Source organism: Abramis brama, assembly GCF_963993115.1.
Source record: "Abramis brama genome assembly, chromosome: 13".
In the NCBI taxonomy this organism is placed as follows: Eukaryota; Metazoa; Chordata; class Actinopteri; order Cypriniformes; family Leuciscidae; genus Abramis; species Abramis brama.
Window position 1 is genome coordinate 4305261 of NC_139975.1, and position 13682 is coordinate 4318942.

The 13682-nt window shown below is 37.0% G+C and overlaps 1 protein-coding gene across 1 annotated transcript in view; it reads right to left on the bottom strand.

Annotated features, from left to right (window-relative positions):
* LOC311094894 (MORC family CW-type zinc finger protein 3) overlaps positions 1-13012 on the bottom strand; it is a 20269-nt gene extending 7257 nt beyond the window's left edge. Inside the window, exons 1-11 of the mRNA XM_084133098.1 lie at positions 12854-13012; positions 12692-12764; positions 11602-11734; positions 11289-11510; positions 10950-11096; positions 8634-8790; positions 5596-5724; positions 5297-5416; positions 4996-5099; positions 3652-3816; positions 1777-1896 (exon numbers count right to left, since the gene is read on the bottom strand). Of these exons, the coding sequence (XP_083989224.1) occupies positions 1777-1896; positions 3652-3816; positions 4996-5099; positions 5297-5416; positions 5596-5724; positions 8634-8790; positions 10950-11096; positions 11289-11510; positions 11602-11734; positions 12692-12764; positions 12854-12895 (1412 nt within the window). The 5' untranslated portion in view covers positions 12896-13012. The remainder of the gene's footprint in view (positions 1-1776; positions 1897-3651; positions 3817-4995; positions 5100-5296; positions 5417-5595; positions 5725-8633; positions 8791-10949; positions 11097-11288; positions 11511-11601; positions 11735-12691; positions 12765-12853) is intronic.
* Positions 13013-13682: the final 670 nt, after the last annotated feature.

Consider the following 13682-nt stretch of genomic DNA (forward strand, 5'->3'; position numbering starts at 1 on the left):
AAATAACAAGTGAAGAAAAGGAGTGTGTTTGGAATTGAACACTAATGTACAACTTTACAACATACTGTGTGTTTCAAAAAATAGCATGTGAAACATAAATGTGCTATGTTGTCACATGACTCACTGTTTATCACATGATCTCATAGCGTTGCATGTTAATTCCACTTATCTCTGAAGCAAATGAAGAGTTCAGATGCAAAAGCCTCTAAGTGCCATCTGAAATTTTCTTCTAGAATGATAATTTTTATCAAGCTTGTATATTTAAGTTCAGTAATTTCACTTAAATGACAATGAAAATGACCTATTAATTGTCATTTAAAGGCACAATATGTAACTTTTTTGCTTTAAAAATAGCAAAAATCACTATATCTATGTTATATATATTTTTTAGTTGTGTACTTACATTATCCCGACTGTTTCCACAACTTTCAAACCAGGAGAAATTTTAATTTAATTCGAAGACACGGCACGTTTCTTTATTTCCGTTTTGTCGCAGTCAATGGCGTCATATCCGCGTTGTCCCTGGTTTCCGTTCGTGCTGCCATGGTAACCAGAGTTATGAACCAGAGCCCTCTGATAGTAACCAAGACGACAGACGTGGACCACTGTAGTTCGCAATGTCTATCTGCACGCTGTTGTTGTTTCGTTCAAACATTATGGACCATGGCAAGCAGACTTTGGATAAAAAAGGAGAACTAAAACGAGAATCAATATCAGCGCGGTGTTTTCGAGATGCCGAGAGCTCCCATAGACAGTATATAAACGAGAGCTCCACGTCCGAGACTTCGACCGCTCCTACATGTACTTTATTAAACAGGTGAGCACATTTACATAAAACGAATCAATGTTATATAGTTCAACAATGATAAAATGTCAGAATATGATCTGTATGTTGTTCTAATGTTGATGCTAGTCTCATACAGACAAACTAACACATATTTCAACACATTCAAATGCAGTTTAGTGTGCTAGTGTAATGTTAGACCAAGTGAAACAGCGCTGCGTTACCTCACAAGTTTAATTTGTCTAATAAACTGACCTGTGAGTAGTAATTCTGCGTGTAGTTCGGTAGAATGAAATGTCCATATACCTTTTATATCCGCGGGACTCGCGTCGCGTGTGGAGCTGATAGCTGTCTCTTAGCAATCCCGAACTGCTTCATATCACAGTCATGATAAAAACATCGATGTATTCAGTCATCCATAAACATTATTAGATCGGTCGGCTTGACGTTGACGACAAGATCCATAATTCTTAGCAAATGTTGCGTCATCAAACTACGCCTTTGTTATTGTAAATAGGTTAGCGACCCCTAGTGGCGAAAAAAATCCCATACTGTACGTTTAAGTGAAATTACTGAACTTAAATATACGAGCTTGATAAAAATGATTATTCTAGAAGAAAACTTCAGATGGCGCTTTTTTCATCTGAACTCTTCAAATATTATTTTTCTTTTTCTTTTGGTCCTTCTAGTGGTTTTGTCAGTTTAATCAGATAACAAGTCACGATAGAGATTAAAAAAGTGTATATAATATTCGCACTTCTTTTGTCACATGGAAACTGACAGGTCAGGTCAAGCGCACTGCATTGTGGGATACACGATTTCCTTCCCACAGTGTGCTCTGGTTGAACGCAGGGTCATCTGGGTACTTCATGCACACAGAAAAATTGCTTATTGTGCATGCACTTGCTTATTGCACACAGTGAACATTGATATGACGTTGAATAGAGTACTAGTATTGCGTTCTGAATTTCAGAACAAAGGCACAGACTGACCGTAAGCGTGGGATGGGGTGCATGCAGCATCTGAACGGATCAGGAACGCTTCCATCGAACAGGTGAGTGGAGATTCCTCTCCATTTCAGACACTCCTCACACTGAATCCACGTCACATCCCTGTGGACAGAAGAAACCTGTTAATACAGAGTGTGTTCTGGTGTTCTGAGGAGATCTTTCATGAAATGCTGCAGGTTTGTTCATATGTTGATGTATTTCCAGTTGAAACAGAAAGTTGGGGCTTGTCCCTTTAAAAAAAAAAAAAAAGCCACTAGCCATTAGTTCAACCATGATTTATTGCGTGTTAAAGGCAGGTGGTGTAGAGTTCATCTTTATAGGCCAAAACCCAGAAACAAGATGAAGATGAAATCATCTTGAAGTCAATGGGGTTTTTGTTATGCGTTTTTAGTTAAAGTAATGCGTTTTAGTTCTTTTCTAACTTTAGTTAGTGTGTAATGTTGCTGTTTGAGCATAAACAACATCTGCAAAGTTACAACGCTCAAAGTTCAAAGCATTTGCTTTTAAAGAAATCGCTTTTTAAGGACTACAACAAACGGCTGGTAGAGACCACACCACATTCCTCCCGGGTTAGTGACATCACCAACCCTAGAATTTACATAAACCCCGCCCCCTGAACACGATTTATAGATCATCAAGACAGAATATGCTAATCAATGACTAGAAGATAACTACACATAAGCTGCATACATTCATCAACTAACCATTCAGAAATGTTGTCTACATGTTGTCACTTCTTCTTGAGTCTCTCCATCTTTCTGACTTCGGTTTGAACATAAAACAGGCTAAAGGTTTTTGAAATGTTCAGGGCGTGTCTGTGAGAGGTAATCGGAGCTGCTAACACACACACACACACACACACACACACACACACACAGACAAGCTCTTAAAGCTCTGCCCGCTGTGCCGGGAGCAGCAGCTCATTTGCATTTAAAGAGACAGACACAAAAACCGTGCGTTTTTGCTCACTCTCAAAAAGTGACAATTTTAACATGCTATATACAAATATCTGTGGGGTATTTTGAGCTAAAACTTCACATACACACTCTGGGGACATCAGAGACTTATTTTACATCTTGTGAAAAGCGCATTATACCACCCCTTTAAATGGCTTAAATAAGGTCTGTGCTGAACACTAGTGTTTTTGACTTCTGCCGATTGTATTTATACTTCAATATTCATATCAGGATGAACAAAATGTGTAAGAATCATCAACTTTTGTTGATCACAGAACTTATTTTCTTCAATAATCCAAAAGCCAATGGAAAAATCCTATTGGGCTTTGTCAGTCCTGCTGTAAAATCCAGCATTACTGATGTTTTGCATGCTGGGGACTATTTTTTATTATTTTGCAAACATTATGGCAATGTTAATTTTGAATGTTCTCAGAACATTCTGAAACAAGTAGTAACATTTAAAAAAAAATTGTTTGATAAATGCTAAACCTTGATGCAAATGTGTGATCAATCATGCGAGTCGCATTGCTTTAGCTGTTGCATGGTTTACTCAGAGACATCACAGATGCTATCACTTTATCCGTGTGATTAACAGTTTCACGTTTCTCAGCGCCGCCCACCTGCATTTAACAGCTCAACTCGACCTCTGTCATCACAAGACGCCTTTTCTGTAAGTGTTTTCTGTGATGCATGTATGTGCGAGGTTTGTGGTCTAACAGACAAATTGTCAGTTTTTAGTAAGTCAAGTTGCACCATCTCTCATTTTTTACCCACAAACCCACGCTTCAGAGAGGCTGGTGCTATTCTGGCCATCTGACTGACAGATGGTTAAACTCTCAACAACAGAGCAACGCAGATATGAGAAAACTGTGTGAACATTTTTGGAGGAAAACAATCATACACTTCTTGTTCTTCCTCCTCTTCATCATCCTCTTCCTCGTTTTCCTCAGTATCACCTTCTTTGCTTTCTCTCTCTAAGGCTTGAAACTCTCTCTCTTTTGCTTTCTTTTCCTTCTTTTCACGCCAGTAGTCATTCAGTTTGAGACCAAGAGCCGCTAGTGTAAGTCTATGAGAAAAGCAGGAAAAAATGCAGTTAAAATGGAAATATGGAAATATTAATTTAAAAATGACAACAATACAATAAATGTATTTAATATATGTATACATTATATATATATATATATATATATATTGTATGTATGTATATATTAGTGCTGTCAAATAGATTAATCACGATTAATCGCATCTAACATAAAAGTGTTTGTATATGTTTGTTTATATGTGTATATGTGTATACATACAAATGTTTACACACATTTGATATATTTACAATCTTTTGTTAGACGCGATTAATCGATTTGACAGCACTAGTGTGTGTGTGTGTGTATATATATATATATATATATATATATATATATATATATATATATATATATATATACAAACAATTAAAAATATTTTATATTAAATATAATTTTTTAATTATTGATCAGAACATGTTACACACACACACACATATATAAATATATACACAATTAAAAATACTTTTTATTAAATATATATACATTTTTTATATTGTACTTTTAATATTTTTAAAGTTGATCAAAACATCTGTTACATACATTATAAATATTTTATATAAAATGTATATTATTTTTTTAAATATATTTTATTGTATTTTATTTTTAATATTTCAAAGTTGATCACAACATATGCGATCAATATTTTATATTATATATAAAATTTAAAATATTTTATATTAAATATAAGAGAATTTTTATTTTAGTTTTTGAAATTATATAAAATAGAAATTATATAATGATTATTTTTTATATGAAATTATATAAAATTCAAATTTTTTATAAAATAAAAAAATATATATAAAAAAATGTGCAGACATTTTTTTGACTTATATAGTTAACTCTGTTTCAGTTTCAAGTTTATTTGTCATGTATGCAAATATCAGTGATAATTTGCACATTGAAATCCTTAGATTGAGGCTCAGGCATTCTAGAGTAGTGCAATTTAAACACAATTTAGGGAGAAAACAGTAAAGTTTATATATGCAAAAAATATATATGTTTGTATGTTTGCTTTGTATATTAAATAATAGGATGTGTAGTAACTACTTAAACCCATTGTTTTGAATCTGAATCTAGTGAGAATGTCAGTCCGGCATTCAAATGAGGATGTGAGCGGGTGTGGCGTCGCATGTGAAAGTTAATGGTGAGCGGCTGAAATGCACCTGTACTCTTTGGTGTACTCAAAATCCTGCTTGTTATGAGCAGGTTTGAGGAAGTTACACTCAATCACTCCGATGACCCCGACCCCTGACCTTTGACCTGATGACTTAAAGGAGAGAGAAAGAGAAAGTGATGAGTCAAAGACAATGATACTTACACCATATGGCCAGTTATTGTCTTAAAAATTATTATTATTATTTTTTTTGCACAATATATGTGAAATCTTGAGGAATGGATAATAACAAAATGAAATGTATAACAGGCATTTTAGCTTTTTTTTGTGCAGGTTAATGAATCCAGTACCTTGATTTGGCAGCCAACCTTCTCATAGGCCTTTATCAGTCTGTTTTTATGGTACATCATAATTCCAAAGTGCTCCTTGTTTTTCAGGTTGAATCCAAAAGTTATTTTCACTCTCTCATTCTGAGCGGTTGCATTTAAAGGAAACGTAAATGTCTAAACGAGCAGGACTGGGAAATGATGGGAAGAGACAAAACAAATAACCAAACTAAAACAATGATATTCCCATTTTCAGTTGATTCACATTACTTGCTTTGCATGTAAAACACAGAAACAGGTTTTGAGGGGAAATGTAAGGATACAATGAATTGGGGTTTATAGACGTCATTCTCAATCATTGACAGACTCTTGGCGACCAGCTTAGTCTGAACTTTCTTCTGTCTCAAAATGATCTGAATCCTGGGCTTCAGGTAAAGTATACTGAGATACGCCTGCAGTGACAGAGAGAGGAATTACAGTGCATTTGAGTTAGTGTTTATGTTTCAGAGGGCTCATATCAAACTGTCCTTGATCTTTTGAGATAAAACACATATTCAAAAGTTCCTCCCTGGTCCAAAAAAGAGCATTTATAAACCTTATGCCGCAGAGAAACGAGGGCGCCACCATCTTTAAAATATGTCTTTTAACTTCCGTTTTTGCGGTCGATCTGTATATTTCTATGGCGCTGCTGTCCAGGAGTAATTAGCTTTTAAAGTGGATTTACTTAATGTAAAGTTAACGAAAGTTATCATGAGGACTGTAATGTTTAAAGCAGATGACTTAACAAATGTCAGTCGACCGGGAAGATTTTAAAACGAGCCGTTCATTAATAAACACGCAGAATCGCTGTGAAAATACAGACCGGTCAAAAGACAATGAGCGCAGCGCTGAAAAGGGGCGGGGCTACTTAAAGGGATACTTCACCTCTGGAAAGATGAATGTGTATTTAAAATAGGTCATTTATGTAATAGAAATGTGAAGAATTTTTTTAATTTGGAGCTTTCTAGACTGAGAAAAGCCAGAAAATTTATTTTTGGCTTATGTGGATGAAAGACAACAACTCCCAGAATGCACTTGCTTCGCTGCCCTAGGAGGCCACTCCCAAGCCACGCCTACTGGTAAGAGAGCGCAGTTGAAAACAACAAGGCTAGGCTACTATTGAGACTCTGTGATGAGTTTGCCAGGGATTTTGAGATCGCCCAAAATGTCCGGGATTCAGCTTTTGCGTTCTACAGTCGCCATTCATCATGTTTACTGTGGCGAGCAGGACGAGGCTGACGGCCGCGGGAGAACGGCGCGAGGCCGGTGCCGTCATTACTTAGACGCGCCGGTCTCGCATCTCTCACGGAGGAGCGGGAATTTTCTTAGCAATGGTAAAACGCACATCAACCGATCACTTGTTTAGCATTCATGTCAACACTACATTCAGATTCACCAATCGGAATGAATTCAGCTAGATTGAAACAAAAGGTGTGCATGTAAACAATGAATGGCGACTGCAGAAAGCAAAAGCCGAATCCCGGACATTTTGAACGATCTTGCCCGCCGGACAAGTCCGGGAAAAGGAGGATGGTAACCCCTACTACTCAGCTTTCTCCTACTACTCAGTTTTCTCCTACTACTCAGTTTTCTCCACAGAACAAGAGCCTGCTAGCTTAGCTTCCAAAGAAAGACGGCTGACACTGTGTGCATTCTGTGAGTGAGATCCCACCCTCTATGGGTGGGTTGAAAACATGCGGGAAAGCTCCTCCTACTGGCTGGAGTCTTTAGCCTCTGGCCAGAAAATCCTCCGATGATGCAAAATGACGATTTTTGCGTCATCGGAGGATTTTTTCCAGACAAAAAATACATAAATCTCTCGTCTCAGGGGGATATGAGGGTGGAAAGCACGGTAATTCGAAAATACTACAGGTTTTCTACTAATACAAAGCTTAATGCTAAATCCTGAAGTATCCCTTTAAGGTCTATACAGAAACTAAGCTACAAAAACGACTCGTTCAGAACTTTTTCACGTTTAATACATTAACGCGTGTCCGAAATTATTTAGATAGCATTTAGACGTCAGTGATCAATTAATTACTTGATTAAGAGCCATCAACTTCCGTAGCTCACAGAGCTTATATTCCACTATAATCCAAAAGCCAATGGAAAAATCCTATCCACCTTATTCCTGACGATCTTACTGCGTTTTGAATTATGGGTGTAACTTCCGGTTTGGCGAACTTCCATTCAAAAAGGCTGAAACGAATCATTTCAAATCATAAGGTTTCCCTAAAAATAAAGCTGATCGTCAGTTTGACTGGATGAGCTGTCAATTTTCCTTCATGATTTATTTTCAGACATCATGAGAATGTCGTTATACTTGTTATTTTAACGTGTTATAACAATATCTACGGTAAGAGCTCTTTTCAGTCGCTGCTTTCTTTTCCTCGTGATTATTTTCTTTTTTCCCTTTGCAATCCGCTGTAGAAGAATGAAAAAAGGACAACATATTCAAAAATATATGAAATATATATTCATATGGGGACATAATGTCATGTGATATGTGACATTTGTGGTCTGTTCTACCGAATTTAATTTACGATATATTCCATTAATAATTCACTGGAACGCACGAAGAATCTCTCGTTATTCTCCTCAAATCCTCGCGTCTCTTTCCAGGTTTGTTTTCACAGGAAAATGCAATTTATAATCTGTCAAAATGACGGAAATCACTTTGAAATAGTATCACGTACTGCTGAAGTTAATGAACATTTTTGATTAAGGCAACATAAGTTACATAATACAGACTACAGTGAAATTTAACCCGTCCGTTATTGCTGTGGTAAGACTCGCGTTCTTGGGGTTATTTGATCTGTTGAAATACCTTGCTGATGCTTTTACACTTTTAAATGTCCTTTTAATGTTAGATGGTTTAAGGGTGAGTAGATTAATATCATCTCATTGTGACACTTTTTAACGTATTGCGTTCATAGAGCGAGCGTTTCACTGATTGTTTACAGCTTTACAGAAGTTACACCCATAATTCGTGCAAAGCATCATGGGGCGCAGGAATAAGGTGAAGATGTGAAGACAGTGTTTACATTTGGGGAAAATATTTTGTAACTATTAAAACATTCTCTCGATTTGAAGATTGTAGCTCTGGCTTTCATTTCATCTCTGCAACACAAAGTTAAAGTCTCAACTTTCACAACTGTATTAACGTCCTCTCAGCTCCACCTAAAATTCACACACACATACATTTGCATTCACACTGTAAAATAACCACAGGCCATAAATATCAGGAAGTTTCTCGCTCTGTTGGCCGTCTCTCTCTCTCTCTCTCTCTCTCTCTCTCTCTCTCTCTCGTTCTCTCACTCACTCTGAGAGAAAACTCCATCTCAGGAACGTTGTTACTGTCTCTGCGCTGCCTGTAATCTCTCCTCCATTTTCCCTGCATCTCCTCCGTTCGGATCTCCGGTAGACGGATGTCCTCCGTATCGGTGTCAAAGTCAAACTCTGGATTTTCATCTTTATTTCTGTGGTATAAAATGGAAAGGTTAGATTTCCAGAATAGACTTCCATCATGCCAATCCTCAATTGCTCATTTCAAAACGTCATTTAAGAGCTAGTAATGGAGGCTTTAGCCATTTATAGCAGAGTAATGCAGTTATTAATGCAGTTATTAGATAGAGAGAGAGAGAGATTAAGTGTGTGTGAATTACCAGAGTCTGTGCGTCTCTGAACAGTGTTTCTATTAATAGTGAAACTGTAAGATTATCTGCTTCAAGAACAGCGCTGTTATTACCTCGCTAGAGAGAAATGTCATGTAGCTTTTTAAGTGTAACTCTCGCCAAAATTGAACCTAGGCTCTTTATGTTAATCTACCCAAGGCAAACTTTCGTGTAAAAGCATAATTAGGATGGAAACGCCACTTTTAAGATTGACCGTATTTTCGTTTTCAGTAAATTGCCTTTTGAATGGGAGTGCTTGGGGAACGACTATGATAGCATCAAAATCGCTATTTTTAAAACACTAAGAAGGCTCGACACAACATGAAACTGTGCTGGAAGTATCACCAGGGGCTCTACACATGAACTCCAGCATTGAGAACATTGTTTGTGTACACAGAGTTTACTAAAAAAGAAAGATTTTGAACAACTCACTTTAGCTGTGTCCGCCGACATTTTGACAGTCAAAAATAGTCGATCTCCGAATGCAACATAACCGGGAGGAGAGTAAAGATGGAAGGCTCCTAAAGCTTAGTTCCATATAAATTCACGGATAATTTGTTGTTTTGTTGTTAATAAATCAATATTGACCTTGTATTTGAAAAGGGATCCTCATGTAAGAAGCAATACTAAAACTCAGAGTCGGTTCATTCGCATTCGGAGATCGACTATTTTTGACTGTCAAAATGTCGGCGGACACAGCTAAAGTGAGTTGTTCAAAATCTTTCTTTTTTAGTAAACTCTGTGTACACAAACAATGTTCTCAATGCTGGAGTTCATGTGTAGAGCCGCTGGTGATACTTCCAGCACAGTTTCATGTTGTGTCAAGCCTTCTTAGTGTTTTAAAAATAGCGATTTTGATGCTATCATAGTCGTGCCCCAAGCACTCCCATTCACAAGGCAATTTGACCGAAAACGAAAATACGGTCAAACTTAAAAGTGGCGTTTCCATCCTAATTATGCTTTTAAACGAAAGTTTGACTCGGGTAGATTAACAAAAAGACCCTAGGTTGCATTTTGGCGAGAGTTACGGTTTAAGTTGCTAAACTATTTTTCTATTTACTATATTTCTATAGTATAGAGTGTGTGTCCGTACTGTATGTGTGTGCGTTTGAGCGGGAGAAAGAGAGTATGTGCTTTCTGTACATAATAAAATGTAATTTTGTAGCGAAAAACATGAAAATAAATTGTTGTTTTTATCCTATTGTTTACTATATGTATTTGATTGGTCAGTGGCGTTGTGAGTTTTGGTTCTTCTGCTGTTGTCGGCTGTAAAGACCTTTGAAGAAACTGAAATCATTTGACGGAGTGATATGAAACTGTAATGCGGTCAAGACCTGCTGGAACTACTTTAGCCGTGAGTTTCGCTGAAAATAACCGTACACCGTTCATCAACCAATCAGATTCAAGCATTCAGCAGCCCTGTAGTATAACCTGACATTTCGACATTTAGAAAACATTCAAATAACAGAAGTGCATTTTCTCTATTAAGCACATTTAAAGTTTTATCCTAATCGACTTAAATTTACATTGCTTTCAAGGTCAAAGTTTATCACACCTTATCAGTTTATCAAACATACTTGCATGTTTGTATTTAATCTAGCAAGGAAGGTGTCTAATAAACATTGGTACTTACTAATTAGTCTTCTATGCATGTCTCCTCTTCTCTAGCTTGCTTTCTAATCTAGCTTTAATCTAGAGAATTGCATGCTTTTTGTGTGTTTAAAATAACTTGATTTGTTAAACTAAGCACTTCAGGGTTATATTCAAAACAAACACAAATCAGGAGTGTGTTGTTCCGGCAGAGTCCGTGCACTCCCCTGTGCGCAACATTTAAATCACATGCAAATGAATCCCGAAACTATACATAATGGTTCTTCTGTCTTGCATTTGCTCATTGACGTCATCTTCATCTTTCACTACGACTCTGGCACAAAGTAGTTAGAAAAGTGCACTGTGCCACAGACCTGCGGATGTTCCAGATGAGTATCTTGGTTCCTTTCTTTCCCTGTATGGAGTCCAGCTGCTCTTGTAGCTCAGACTCGCTCTGGAAGAGAGAATATTTCAGGATGGCTCTCAGACTGGCCTCCGAGTCCTCCGTCACCACCAGCGTCTGTGAGATGGGAGTTAAGGGCCATGTTTTGACGGACATGAACGTCCGCTAACAGTCTGCATGCATAAAGTGCAAAACATGCAAAACAAATCCATGCATCTGATTTTTTCTTTAGAATTGCATACAGAAAAATGTTAAACTAGTCGGATCTTGGGCTGAGAGATCCGTTCTGGATTATACGAACTGAAGGATATTGGTCTGTTGGTTGAAGGGGGCGATGGGTACGATCACGGCCTGAGCTTTAATAGCCTGTAAGAAGCTTTGAGACAGCAAGCCTACGCTCTGACAGCCTCCGTTCTTCGTGAAGATCAGAGCATCTCGGCCCAGACGCATCGAGCCCGATTTAAATCCGTTTCCGTACACACCGATGGGCTGATGGCTGCTTTTACCAGAGCCTTTCTCTGTGAACCCAAAACTGCAAAGAGAAAGAAAGATTCAGCTTCGCCACCTTTAGAAATGTCTCTCCTCAACAAGATGGCGTCATTGGTGTGTGTGTTTTCACGCACCTGAGCATTTTGTGCAGTTTGTTGGGCGTCATTCCACTGCCATTGTCCATAAAACTGAGGCACAGCTGTTCTCTGAGCGTCACAACATCTATCCAGATGTTCTTGGCTGTGACGCCCGGGTCAGATGCATTATCTACGACGAGAATTTACATTTTTCAAATAATTTGAGAAAGAAATATGTGGTTGCATTATTGACATGCTTGACATTTGCATTACTTTTTTCTTTGGCAATGCAATTTGACATGAAAATCATTTTCCCTTTTTTTCCTCGTAAACTGCAAGCGGCTGCAAAAAATGCAGAACTCTAAATATAACCTATAGCCTTCAAACTAAAACCCAGACACACAGACGTTTAACAGGATGTAGAGGGGAAACTGCAAGCATTAAGACGGATTTTGTTAAACCTCATATCTTGATTATTAAGTGATGAAAGATAAGCACATTTCGAGATATTTCACCATCGTCTCCATGTTAAGAACGCCAGTTTCCTGTCTCTAACGGAACTGAGATCCGATCCTGAAAGTGTCACGCATTTCCATCAGCACAAACCATCTATCTATCCAGCAGAGTAACCACAGGTGTACTTCATCACATTAACTGTCACCATGTTTCACAACACAAAGTGACACAATACTTTTGTCTTCATTTTCAACACTGCATCTATAGTTTCAGATTTAGTTTTGCTTGTAAAGTGTGCATCTTTGCATTAATGCAACTTGCTTTAATATTTATGCAAACAGCATTACATTTATATAAGTTGAAGCATTCACTGTGTGACACGAACCGATTATCTAAGTTTTGCTTGCAACAGAAATGATTTAGTCATCAAGGTCATTGACACCCAGACATGTGTTCAGATCCACGCAGCGAGTGCACTTGATACTAAGATCCAAAATGCATTATGTGTGTTGCGTTTTAACTTCACTCCATTAATTATGATTAAAGCGTTATCTGTACGGTATTTTGCGCGCAACAGGTGCGCATTTATTGTGCGCATTAGATTTCGCGGAAGTTTAAACCGAAAGCACCATCAGTTCCTGACTAAACGGAGTTGTTCCTGCGATCATGAATGCACGAGTGTTTCGCTCACCGATGAGTTCAGCGACCGCACTGAAGGGCCATGTGTGACTGGTGGAGTTGCTCTCCAGGTACGACGGGCTCATCTATAAAAACAACATTACGCAATATAATACAAGTAAAGTATATGGTAGTGCGTGAGAAAGACTTTAGAGAAGATAAGAAAGATACACACAGAGCTCAGCCGGATCCCGTGTTCGCTCAGTCTCGCCATCATGAGGGTGAAAACACACACACGTCAGATGAGAAGAAGAAGAAGAGATGCAGATGGTTCATTCTTCATCCGTGCAGCACAAGCGCTTCCTCTTTCAGTGTGTGTGTGTGTGTGTGACGTGACACTCCCATCCAGAGCCGCACAGAGCACAGCTTTATCTACAGTTTTTTTTTTTTTTTGAGTGCTGTGTCTTAGACCTAGTCCATATATCTTTATAAAAACAAAGGACATGCAAATTTTTTAATCAGAAATTGTATTGATGTTTTGTAATTATATATTAATAATATATTTTAATATATAGACAAATGTGATCATTTATTTTTGTACTAATAACCAAACAGTGTTTAAGTAATTATACAAAAATAAAATATATATTTTGTAATAAAATGCATAATACCAAAAAAGTGATACTAATATGTGTGTGTGTGATAGACAGATAGATAGATAGATAGATAGATAGATAGATAGATAGATAGATAGATAGATAGATTAGTGTGTATATATCCACACATATATAGGCTATATATATTAGTATGATAATATATATATATATATATATATATATATATATATATATATATATATATATATATAAAGATAAAGATAGATATGTATATATGTGTGTGTGTGTGTATATGTATCACATTTGTTTTTATTATGTATTTAGTATTAATATAAATATAAATATATTTTAATTTTGGAAGTCAAATCATTATTAAAGAATTAGAAAAAATATAATTTTAATAAAATAAGATAAATATGATAAATTATTTTCAATTATGCACATCAT